At 38.1% G+C, this 12,622-nt stretch overlaps 1 protein-coding gene across 1 annotated transcript; it reads left to right on the top strand.

The window, feature by feature from the left end:
- The first annotated feature begins 3,245 nt into the window (after positions 1 to 3,245).
- Positions 3,246 to 6,130, top strand: LOC145032456 (zinc finger protein WIP5-like). The gene is made up of 2 exons (XM_078981270.1): positions 3,246 to 4,112; positions 5,481 to 6,130. The coding sequence occupies exons 1-2, from the start codon at positions 3,507 to 3,509 to the stop codon at positions 5,934 to 5,936; spliced, it is 1,062 nt and encodes a 353-aa protein (XP_078837396.1). The 5' UTR covers positions 3,246 to 3,506; the 3' UTR covers positions 5,937 to 6,130.
- The last annotated feature ends 6,492 nt before the right edge of the window (positions 6,131 to 12,622 follow it).

A 12,622-nucleotide genomic window follows, 5' to 3' on the forward strand; every position in this document is an offset into this window, starting at 1 on the left:
GTCTAGATATACCCGAAGGTGCATCCGAATCCCTCCAACCAAGGCTCTGATACCAACTTGTAACATCGTAATTTTCAAGTAAAATTTTCATTTAAAATCTTGCAGTTCTCATAACACATATTACAAAAATCTCTTTTATTTAATTTATAAAACACAACTCCATGATTTTTTAGATAATAATCCAGGATCCTTAAAGCATAACTCTTTCTCTGGTGTGTACAATCAAGCCAGTGCCATCCCGTTATCCTGAGAAAAACTTGAAACACATATCACATAACACGGTAAGCGCAAAGCTTAGTGAGTTCCCCAAAATACCACACACATATAAGTAGCTACTCGAGGCTCTAGCTCTGGAAGACACTCTGGTCAATGTGTCTCAGTGGGACCCTCCAGCCCCACAACTCTGATGGACCCTCCTGTCTTAACTCTATGGACCCTCCGGTCCTAACTCTATAAACTTTGAGTAATACACAACATAAATCACATAGAAATAATGTAGGATATCACGATACACAGATAAGCACATAAGAAATCTATATCACACAATATACCACTCATGGTAAAGTATATTTAGAAGACTCACCTCGTAGATAGTAGGGAATAGACACACACTTAATAAACTCGGACTAGCCTTCGCCTAACATATTAAGCAAGTATCTCAATCAATATTTATCTTTTTCTCGTTTACACACAAAAGTCCTCTTATTCTTTCTCTAACCCCTGGGATGGGTAAAAGACCATTTTACCACTCCATGGTCCCAAATGACCCACTCACGAAGTCAACATAAGTCAGAATCAGTCAAAAGTCCAATTCGACAAGACTCGCTGAGTGCACCCATGTGACTCGCCGAGTCCACTCGTATCTCAGATTTCTTCCTAGTGTTTATTCAGCTCGTCGAGTTGACCCCCAAACTAATCGATTTATTACTGGGTCAAGGGTACTAGGTCAGACCCAATCCAACTCATCGAGTCATTCCATAGACTCGGTGAGTTGTCTTAAATGGATCTCTCATTTGATCGACTGAGGTCATATATGTAACTCTAACTCATAGATCTAGCCTCCTAGTACCCAAAATTCACCTAAAGGTCTAATCTTGGTGTCCATGCATGGTATATATTGCTCTATACGCCATTAAAACTCCATTAATGCTTCCTAGCTTCAAAACCCCATGGTTGCTCAACCATAGCTTCACACTTTCAGTATCTCTGGACCTCACATGGTCTAGATCTATACCATAAGCTCATAAAGGAGTTTTGATGCACCCAAAGCCCCATCAAAAGGTGATACAAGCCCTAATTCTCGCAACCATGGAATCTAATCAATCAACAAAGAAGGTAAGAGCTTTATACCTAGATTTGAAGCTTGAGAAGAAAAGGAAATAGATCCATAAGATCTCCTCCTTGATCCTTGAAGAACCTTGCTATTCCTCTTAAGAAAATGACTTCAAATGAGCCTCCTTCCCTCTCTTGCTCACAATAAGAGTTAGGGTTATTCTCATGGGGTGAATAAACACTGATGGGGGGAATATGGAGGCTATATGTGCCTTTAAATAGGCCCAAACCTGAGAAAATTAGGGTTTCAATCGGCAGCACTGGCTCGTCGAGTCTATTCATTAATCCACGTTACTAGTCGCGAACCTACTCGACGAGTTGAGACACCAACTCGTCGAGTCCCTTCAAAATTTGTAAATTAAATTAAATAACTAAAAGAATATACCTGGAAATTTGGATGTTATAGGACTCAAACTCTTCCTTTTTCAAGACCTCCTATTCTCTTCAAAATCAAACAAAAACTCTCAAGGCTCAAACACACATACACACACACACAAAAGCTCTAGAACGAGGGTTAAGGCTCTCTTAGGGTTTTCTCTCTGGGAATGGTGGCCATGATTGAGGCCATCATATCCATTATATAGGGGACTCACCCTAAATTAGGGTTTGGACTTTGGGGCGAGTACGCCCAACGTACTCACGGGTACTCCCAATGTACTAGGTGGTCTCTGCTTCACATGCACGCCGACGAGTATGCTAAATGTACACCTCAGGTATGCCCCACGTGCTCGTTTTCACTCTTTTTACAATGAGGACCAAAATAGACAACAACTCAATAGATCAAGGTTTATACGGTGTACCTGGACTCAGAATTTTACAACTACTATGATTATTTGGCTATCATAAATATTGATCTTGACTTAGCTATCAAGAAGAATTTGAAAGTGCCTTAAACTCTGACAAAGGCAAAGCTGAACCTCATTGAGTTTGAAGACGGTGAAATCATCCATCAGCCTTATGGTGTTGTTTTCCAATCAATGAACAAGAGAGGGAATGTGACAAAGTTTTTGTTTCAAATCATTGATCTTGAAAAATACACAAATCCCCATTTCACCAACATCTTGATTCGAATCAACAACTGTAAGAAGAATGATGATGTTGATAAGGCTTAGATAAGGAAGATGCTTTTGTGGTACATGGAAATCAGAAGAGAGCTTTTGCTGATAGCGAAGCTGATTGCTTAATTTTAGAATTTTCTCACTAGGGTGAAAATGTTCGGTCGAATGTGAGTAGTTAGAAGTCGCAAGTAGTTAAAAAAAAATGTTTGATTTAACTTATCTAGTACAATGAAAACATAATAAGTCAATAAGTTACCTTTTGTGTTTGGAGAATAGTGTTTATATGTGCAATTAGAAAATAACTTATTGAAAACTCTTTAAACAAGTCAATAAGAAAGAATTAACTTATAAAAATTCTTTATTTAAATCAATGTTTATGAAATCATGTTATTCAAATACTTAAAACTCTTTATTATCTTTATTATCAATGTTAAACTATAATAAACCAATAAACACTTTAAATAAAAGAATCAATCTCAAAAACCGTAACATCACAAATAAAGCATTCTGTGGGATAGTATTCTAGTTGTAAGCCAAATCATGAATTCATGAGGTCAACGAAGGCTTCTTTAAAATTAACTAAGGGACTGAAATTATGAATTCTAATTATTCAGGGATCGTTTTGGTAGTTACCTATATTTACAAATTTCGTCTTTCCACACAGGAAAGTGCTATGACGGACCTTTGTTCTTTCAAGTCCCAACATTATCTCTCTCACTGCCCCCCGTTAATCTTAACTGATTCTCTCTCTCTCTCTCTCTCTCTCTCTCTCTCTCTCTCTCTCTCTCTCTCTCTCTCTCTCTCTCTCTCTCTCTCTCTCATATGGAGCATGTATGTCTATTGTTTAGTCACATCTGAGAGAGGTAGTGATATCTTGTCTATCTATTTTTTTATTATGAGGATGAGCTTTAAATACTTTATCAACCTTGATTTGCCTTGCTAAAACCTCTCCTTGCACATCTTTTAGCTTTGGTGTTTTTGTTCAGTCTTCACCTTTTCAACTTTTTGGCCATCTCTCTCTCTCTCTCTCTCTCTCTCTCCCTCTCTCACTCTCTATCTACGTATATAATCCTAGCTTAGCTGTTCATCTGATCTTTGCTTCCTACCTTTTGCAACATGAGCAGCGATCACCCTTACTCCACTTACTACAATGGATCTTGGTTTAATCTTAACCCTAACTATTACTACTTGTCTCCTGCTCCCGCAGCTCCTCCCCCGCTTTCCTATTCCAGTTTCACTCACTACTATCAACCGTCACCGCCTTCTCCACCGCTCAGGGAAGCTCTTCCTCTCCTCAGCCTTAGCCCATCAAGAAGATCACCCACCCAAAATCAAGAATATCTTAGCAGTACAACTAATGATTCTTGTAGTACAACCACCACAACCATAGCCATGGACGTAGATCATCACAAGGACAAAACTACAACTGATGATGATGATCATGAGACTGTAACTGTGGCTCTACATCTTGGTCTCCCAAGCCCTAGCTTTTCCGAAGCTGATCTCATCACAAGGCTTTCCACCAATTCAAACAACAATACTACTGAAGCTGATCATAAAGAAGTGGAGGAGGAAGAAGGTACACACAGCAACGGGTATCTTACAAGCGCACTCAACAAGGGTCAGTATTGGATCCCAACTCCAGCTCAGATTCTAATTGGACCAACTCAGTTCTCTTGCCCTCTTTGCTTCAAAACCTTCAACAGATACAATAACATGCAGGTATTACCTTAAAAGCTCTCTATAACACAACCTTTGTTCCCCCTTCCTTTGAATCTCTTTTGTTACAAAAAGAAAAAGAAAAAGCCAAAACCCATATTCGTCTTTCCTTGTACACTTCTTTTCTTGCTAATTTTCAACTCTCCTTTTTTCGTATTTCACTTTTTGTATAATGAAAGAAAGTATATATGTATAATATTTGTTTTTTAGGGTTAGGGTTAGTTACCTCTTTTTCTTCACTTTCAGTTTTGATTTTCTATAGCATTAATTTATCCTTTAATTAATTCTCAGTCCCATGACTTTTTTCATTCATCTGCATGATTTGTGGGTTTTTGGGGATTTTGAACAAATCAACACTTTGGTCCAACTGATCAATACTGGTCAGAGATAGTGCTGTAAAAATAATTTCTTCTTTTTCTGTGATTGAACAAGACAAGGATTATGCTTTTTGTTCCTTGAAGTTTGCATTCTTCTTTTTCTCCTTTTCTCTATTCATCGGCAGTTGTGTCAAAACTGAAACCTTTCTCTTGTTCTATTCATCATCTCCCTGCTCCACCTAAGATACATATTTGATCTTCTTGATCATATTTCAACAGGTAAAAAGAAAAAGAAGCCTTCTTTTCATCTATCCGCATATCTCTGACCACGCAGATTTAACATGTAAATTCCCACCAAAAAACCCCACATAATCTTCTGAGGATGGTTTGGATATTCTATGCTATCCACACATCAAAAACTACTAATAGTATTTTGCTTTCTTTGTTTATTAAAGAGAGCAAATTATACATGTAGACAGCCTTTGAGTCCTTCTCGTGCAGCTTTTCTTGTGGTCTTTTACTTCCATTTATTGCTGTAGCAGGAGATATGTATTGCTTTTAACCACAAATAAAGTAGTTATTGATTTTGAAAACCTAACAGATCCAGATGAAATTTAGAGTGCACCCATAAAATTTAACTTCTGTACGTTAATGCACCTAATTTATTTGATGAATTGAACAAGTTGTAACCAGTGTAGTAACAAAATTCATGTACGACTAGTACTAGCTAGCCACTTATAGTTTTATCGACAAGATTTTTACTCTCGGAATGCATTTTCAACCTAGGATTTAGTGGCATCAGCAATACTATAAATCTCGAACTGTTTCAGTGGGGATTCATTTTGCTCTTACTATATCATTAGCAAATGCATTTCGAAATAACACTAGCTAAATTAATGGTATGCGTGCTTTGGATTGCATGTAAATGAAGTGTAGCATACTTGGATATAATTCAGTCGATAAATCAATTGTTCGACTACTAATGTGACATTTGTGCTATATGTACATAATATCTCCAATATATGATATCTTATGAATGATTTATGTACTGTAGATGCATATGTGGGGCCATGGATCTCAATACAGGAGAGGACCAGAATCGCTAAGGGGAACACAGCCAACAGCGATGCTAAGGCTACCATGCTACTGCTGTGCACCTGGGTGTCGAAACAACATCGATCACCCAAGGGCCAAGCCACTAAAAGATTTCAGAACCCTTCAGACACACTACAAAAGGAAGCATGGGATCAAGCCGTTTATGTGTAGAAAATGCGGCAAGGCCTTTGCTGTCAGAGGAGATTGGCGAACCCATGAGAAAAACTGTGGGAAACTTTGGTATTGTAGCTGCGGATCAGATTTCAAACACAAGAGATCTTTAAAAGATCATATAAAGGCATTTGGGAATGGGCATGCAGCTTATGGGATTGATGATTGTTGCTTTGAATTAGAAGAAGAAGAAGCTGCTTCTGAGATTGAGCAAGACAATGAATCATCTCATTGTGATAATTAATCAAAAGTTGCCACTACCAACTGTTCTTAGAGATTGTCAGAATCACTTTTGAAGGACCCCTCTTTGATTTCCTTGCATGTTCACTTTTTTTTTTGGGTTAAAACATTTCTTTTTCGTTCCTTGTTTAGGTTTTATCTTTTTATCATTTCATGAGACATTAAATCAAGATTTGTAAATTCCCTTTCAAGCTCTAAGTCCCTTCTCTTCTGTGTTTGTGGCTACTAGTTTTAAATGCATACTCCATTATCTTATATGTTCAAACCCTAATAATAAAAACTTGCGTTAATGTCTCAAAGTAACCTAAATATCTCTCAATTTGCTTTTAATTTGCTTATTTTATAATTTTAACCAATAGTTCAATAAACTTTTTCATGTTCTATTACATCATTAGCCTTATGTAGCATCCATCATGACTTTTGCTATTATTGAGTCCTGTATTTTGCGCGCGTGAAAGCTAGCTGATAAATTAATTTATTTTTCAAGTTTATTTATTTATTTATTTATGTTACATTTGTAAAGTCAAAAAGTAAGTTATAAGCTAACTTTTTAAAAAACTATTTAAAGTATTTTTTTTTTTAACTTTTTTCAAATATACCTCTTAATTAATTATATAAACACATTCTCTTAAATGCCTTTTTATATAATTTTATATCTTTCAGCTAGCTTTCAGTTAGTTTACCAAACATCATTTTTTTATCAGCTATCTTTTCAGCTACCACTATAAGAAAAAGAAAATTAGTGGCGACAAAAATCGCCGCTAAAGAGTGGAAAAGTCGTCGATAAAGGTAATAGCGCCGACACGTCGCCGATAAAAATTTTCCGCTACTGCTCTATCGCTATTGATCAAAACGTCACCCGTAAAGACAGTTATCATTGCTAATGCTCTTGTCGTCAGTAATAATATTTTTCATTTATTTTTTAATTGTTTTTAATCAACGATATTGGTGCAAAAAAACCTGATACATAAGGACATTAAATGCAGGAAAAAAAATTACATAATATCGGATTAGGTACGAAATAGTGTAACCACATTATATATAATTAATTTCGTGCTAAAATAAACAACCAAAGTTTTATAATTACAACAAGTTAGTACCAAAGTGTCACAACAAATCTAACATACAAAACACAAACTAGTTATTCGACAAACCATCACCTCTGCTACCATCGTTTCCTCCTTCATCTTTCCCCGATTGAAAAAAACCCATAAAGTTCATCTCAACATGCCAGGTCGTTAAGAATTACTTGAAGATTTTTCAACTACATAATAAATAATAACATATATAAACTTATAAGTTAAATTATCAAACATAATAAAAAAAACTACCAAAGTACATTGCTATTTTTAAACTATGGAACAAAATACAAGCTACATTGTTATTTTCTTGCACTTAAAACATAAACAGAATTACAATCATATTTACCAAATCAACATGTATTTATTTATGCCAAAGTACATTGCTATTTTTAAACTATGAAAAAAAACCCAACTACATTGCTATTTTTTTTCACTGAAATCATAAACACAATTAAAAAATAATTACAAAAATCAAGATGCATTTATTGATCATTACATAGATACATGAGACTTATCATCATGCTTAGGTTCTGTGTGGTGCAACTATAAGTATAATTAAAAATTATCAGAAATGGTATTTTATAATAACTGAATAAAAATAGTAAATAACAGTTCATAATAAGACTTATCATCCTGCTCATGATGATAAACACCTTTACTGCCTGGGAAAGATGGAACCTCAACTCCATCACCCCCATGTCTATGACCTATAACAACAGCCATGATGTACAAAAACAAAAGCCATATCGTCACCATTTCCTGCAAAATTATAAGATATACAGATACAATTTCTATTACAAATACACATAAACTAGGAATCTAAATAAAGTTGCAATTATACATTATACTTTACATGATGAAATGAATTATAGCATCATACTTTCTATTTTTTTTAATTGTAGCATTAAATGAGATTTTGCTTTATAGCATCCTACTTTTTTTTGTTTTTAATTATAGCATTGTAGTTTTGAGGATTGCCTAATTAAGTCATAAAAAATTTAAGACATCCTACATACATACATTCTTATTACACACAAATACACATATATCCATCATACACACACATACACACACACATACACACACACACACACACATATATATATATATATATACACACTATATATATACAAATACACATATGCATACATTATACACACATAAATTTTTTATTGCAGACAAATACACATACATCCATCATACATATGCACATATATACAATAAAAATACATACAATACATACATTTAAACAAAATGCACTCATAAACATATACAATGTTGGATAAAACAAATTCGTATAATAAATACCAAATACCATATGTTTGCAGACTATCAAATTTATGTAATAATTGTTAGATTTCTTATCATAACCTTGAAAATGACAAAAAATAATTTTATGATTATTTTAGCTCATAAAAGTTTGCATACCATGGAAAAAATCATTTTGTGGATATTCTTGCCTATTTAACAGTCAAGATGTAGTTGTGTGATATTAAAATAAAGACGTTGAACAATTAAACAAAAAAAATATTTCTCTATTTCAACCACCTAAATTGTCTCGTTTCAAATAAATAAAATCGTCCTTAGGCCTAGACAACTCCAACTCTAACTTCTCAATCCACATCCATCTCTCTTCACGTTTGTTCGTAACCCTACTAATTTGATCAATCAAGTTAGAATTACTTAAACCAGCTCTTTTTAAACTATCACTAAAGCTGGAAATAGTAAATTTTAAATCATTTAATTCAGTTTCATACCTAGCAACAGGAATATTAAGGGATAAAAGAATAGATTATACCTTTCTGATAACTCTTTCGCATTTACTGATTTACTCTGAAATGGGTTTCGTTGCGAAACAACTGCCAGTAACATGGCCGCCATCAGTAGTGTACCCCCTTTTCTTTGAAATATCATTGTGAACCATCAAGCATTTTCCCTCATACTCAGGGATCTCCACCTTCGTAATGAAGCATTCACCATGTGTGGGTCTTCAAACTTCTTCATCCTCTGAATCCATCGATCAAACGTCAACTCTTCCAAACTCGTCATCATCTTCCTGCACAATCAAAGCAAGCTTAGCATGATCTACATTCTTCTTCTTTTTAAGTTCCTCTAACTTTCTGTGATAGTAAGCTTCACCATCTTCTTCGTCTTTCTTCTCAACATGCATTCCTTGTCCAAATGTTTTTTTCCATGAAAATAGTTGTAGTCATAGTCGGAGTCTCCCATCACCTTTTTCTCCTTCTTTACTTCATCCTTTTGAGAGTTGTTGATGCTCTCATCCTTCGACTTTTTAGTATTTTTGAGACGTCCAAAGTTATTTTTGGCGAACCATTTGGGATTAGACAACATTAAAGCATATTCCTCCTTCGAGAGTATGCAATCTGAGAGATCAAACTCCGAATCATCTTCTTCAATCTTTTTGCCCTTCGCAACTAGGGTCAATGAACCCATACCAGAAACAACTTTCCCTTCCTTTTGTTAGTTCATCTTACTGGGACCTAAGTATTCCCACTAGCTGTGCTAACGAATGATTCTTGAACTCTTCATGAGCTTTAATAGTTGAAACAGCTACTTTCCACTCAGGCCTTAAACCATTCATAAAGTTAACCTTTTGCTCAATCTTTTCCCACCCCAGGTTGTATTTAAGCATCCTGCTCAAAAGATGGTTAAAGCGATTGAAAGTCTGATCAAGCTTTTGGTCAAACTTCTGGGTAAAAGCACCAAACTCAGAAAGAAGTAGCGTTTGAATAGAATGTTCAAGATTTGCTTCACTGGAATTGTAACACCCGAAAAATACGAGCCAAAAAATTCATTTTTGAAAACATATATTTAGCAAAACATTCGAATTAAAACGTTTACTGATCATAACATTTCATAAAGATATCGCATGTCTGGAAAACATTTCATAAAACATAATAATGTCAGAGTACAAATCCCTAGGAAGATCTCATGATGCGGAATACGAAGCGGGTGTGTGATAGGCCGCTACCGCGCCAGCTCTTTCCCCTTCGAAGAAGAGGTACCTAAAACCAAAACTGAAAACTATAAGCACGAAGCTTATTGAATTCCCCCATCATACCGCATACCATACAATCACATATCATACATATTGCCAGGCATTTCTGGGGTGCCCGACCTACCCGGTACGGCCATTCTAGGGTGCCGACCTACCCGTGTCAAGCCATTCTGGGGTGCTGACTACCCATGTCAAGCCATTCTGGGGTGCTGACTACCCTTGGGTCCTGACGACCGAACCTCGGGCACTATTTCACCCCCTACTGCTACTATCACATATATCATAACATAACATATTATCAGACATATCTAGGGTTCCTGAACTACCCTTCGGTCCTAGCAACCGAACTCGGGGATTAGTCCCCTCCTACTACCTCTATCGTATATAACGTACAAAGCCAGCATGCAAACATATCATCATATACTGTCAGACGTATCTGGGGTGTCTGACTACGCTTCGGTCCTAACAACCACACTCTACTACTATCACATACAACATATCATGCTAGCATATAACATATCAGGTAGTAGCAAACCTAGATGATATCACAAATACAATCATCTATCATACGTCTCCTACTGGTGGGTCGGCATTGTGGCCTTAGACCCACCGCTACTGGAGGGTAACTCACCTCGTAGTAGCTACTGATCTGTGTGGGAATGGTTTGTCTGCTGCTGCTGCTTCGGAAATCCTCTGACTGTAATTCCCACCAAACACTTAGTCAAATACTGCTAACCACCCTCAGGGTAAATTGTCCATTTACCCTTAACAAGTCATGAGTCAAGTCACAGTCAACTGCCAGTTGACCAGACTCGCCGAGTTGGCTTGCCAACTTGCCGAGTCCCTTTCTCTATACCCAAGTCCACTAGTCCTTCATCCTACTCGCCGAGTTGTATGAACAACTCTCCGAGTTCTCATTCATCCGAAGAACACTCTAAGCTGTGACTCACCGAGTTGTTCCTGAGACAAGAAGATTGCCATGAACTCGCCGAGTCATGGCATTGACTCGCCGAGTGACTTCATGAGTGAGTCTGGCTTCCCACCAAAACACTTCAATCTCACAAGGATTGCGACTGAGCGCTCAATGTAATTCAGGCTGTCGTCAACCTGTATATCCTCTAATGGCACCACCGCTAAATCATCCACGAGACACTTCCGCAGCTAGGAGACATGGAAGGTGCTGTGGATCTGGCTGAGCTCGGCTGGCATATCCAGCCTATATGCCACCTTGCCCACCCGGGCTACAACCCTGAACGGTCCAATGAATCTCGAGCCCAATTTTCCCCGCTTACTGAATCAAATGACGCCTTTCCAAGGCGACACTTTCAGGAGAACCATATCCTCGACCTGGAACTCCAGGTCTGATCGACGCTTGTCGGCGTAACTTTTTTGCCGACTCTGCGCAGTCTGAAGCCTGCTCCGAACCTGCTGGATTCTCTCGGTCATCTTGAGCACCACCTTGGTGCTCCCCATGACCCTCTGGCCAACTTCACCCCAACATATCGAGGTCCTGCACCTCCGACCGTACAACATCTCGAATGGGGGACGGACGGTCAATACTCGTGTAGTAGTTGTTGTTGTACGAGAATTCAGCCAAGGGAAGATAGGTATCCCAGCTACCACCGAAATCTAACACACACGCCCGCAACATATCCTCCAAAGTCTGGATGGTCCACTCACTCTGACCATCCATCTGCGGGTGAAAGGCGGTGCTAAAATGCAGACGAGTGCCCAACTCATCATGAAACCTCTTCCAAAACCTAGAAGTGAACCGCACATCTCGATCTGATATCACTGATACTAGCACCACGTGTCGCGCCACTATCTCCCTGATATAGATATCGGCCAACTTTTCGGCCGAGATACTCTCCGAAATCGGAATAAAATGGGCGCTCTTGGTCAACCGATCCACGATGACCCAAATCGAATATACTCCTCGCACCGTTCGTGGAAGCTTTGTGATAAAATCCATCATAATATCCTCCCATTTCCACAATGGGATATCCAACGGTTGCATCTTGCCGTGCGGTCTCTGATGCTCGGCCTTGACCTTCCTGCAGGTCAAACACCGCTCGACGTACCACGCCACATCCCGCTTTATGCAGGGCCACCAATAGTCCAGGCGAAGATCCTGATACATCTTCGTCGCCCATGGATGAATAAAGAATCGGGATTTGTGCGCCTCCTCCATCAAGATCTGGCGCACGCCTCCATGATATGGCACCCACACCCTATGGTGTAGTGTCAATAATCCCCGGCTATCATAATTGAAGGAGGTGACTTATCCCACTATTCTCTCACTCTTCTAATGCTCTTCCTTCATAGCCTCCTGTTGAGCCTCCCGAATCTACTCCAACAGGGGAGTCACCACAGTCATCCTCATGCAAACATCCTTGATCGGCGCCTCCATGCAGCTAAGCGCATTGGCCACCACATTGGCCTTCCACGGGTGGTAAAGGATCTCGCAATCATAATCCTTCACCATGTCCAACCACCGATGCTGCCTCATGTTCAGATTCGACTGATCCATGAGGTACCTCAAACTCTTGTGGTCCGTGTAAATGGTACATCGGACCCTGTAGAGGTAAT

The sequence above is a fragment of the Lactuca saligna genome, chromosome 2, assembly GCF_052625555.1.
Source record: "Lactuca saligna cultivar CGN05327 chromosome 2, ASM5262555v1, whole genome shotgun sequence".
NCBI lineage: Eukaryota > Viridiplantae > Streptophyta > Magnoliopsida > Asterales > Asteraceae > Lactuca > Lactuca saligna.

Bases quoted from the DNA above. Each gene is read 5' to 3' on its own strand.
- LOC145032456 (XM_078981270.1), top strand. From the start codon at position 3,507: ATGAGCAGCGATCACCCTTACTCCACTTACTACAATGGATCTTGGTTT. The intron at 4,113-5,480 runs GTATTACCTTAA...TATGTACTGTAG, and splicing joins ACAGATACAATAACATGCAG to ATGCATATGTGGGGCCATGG.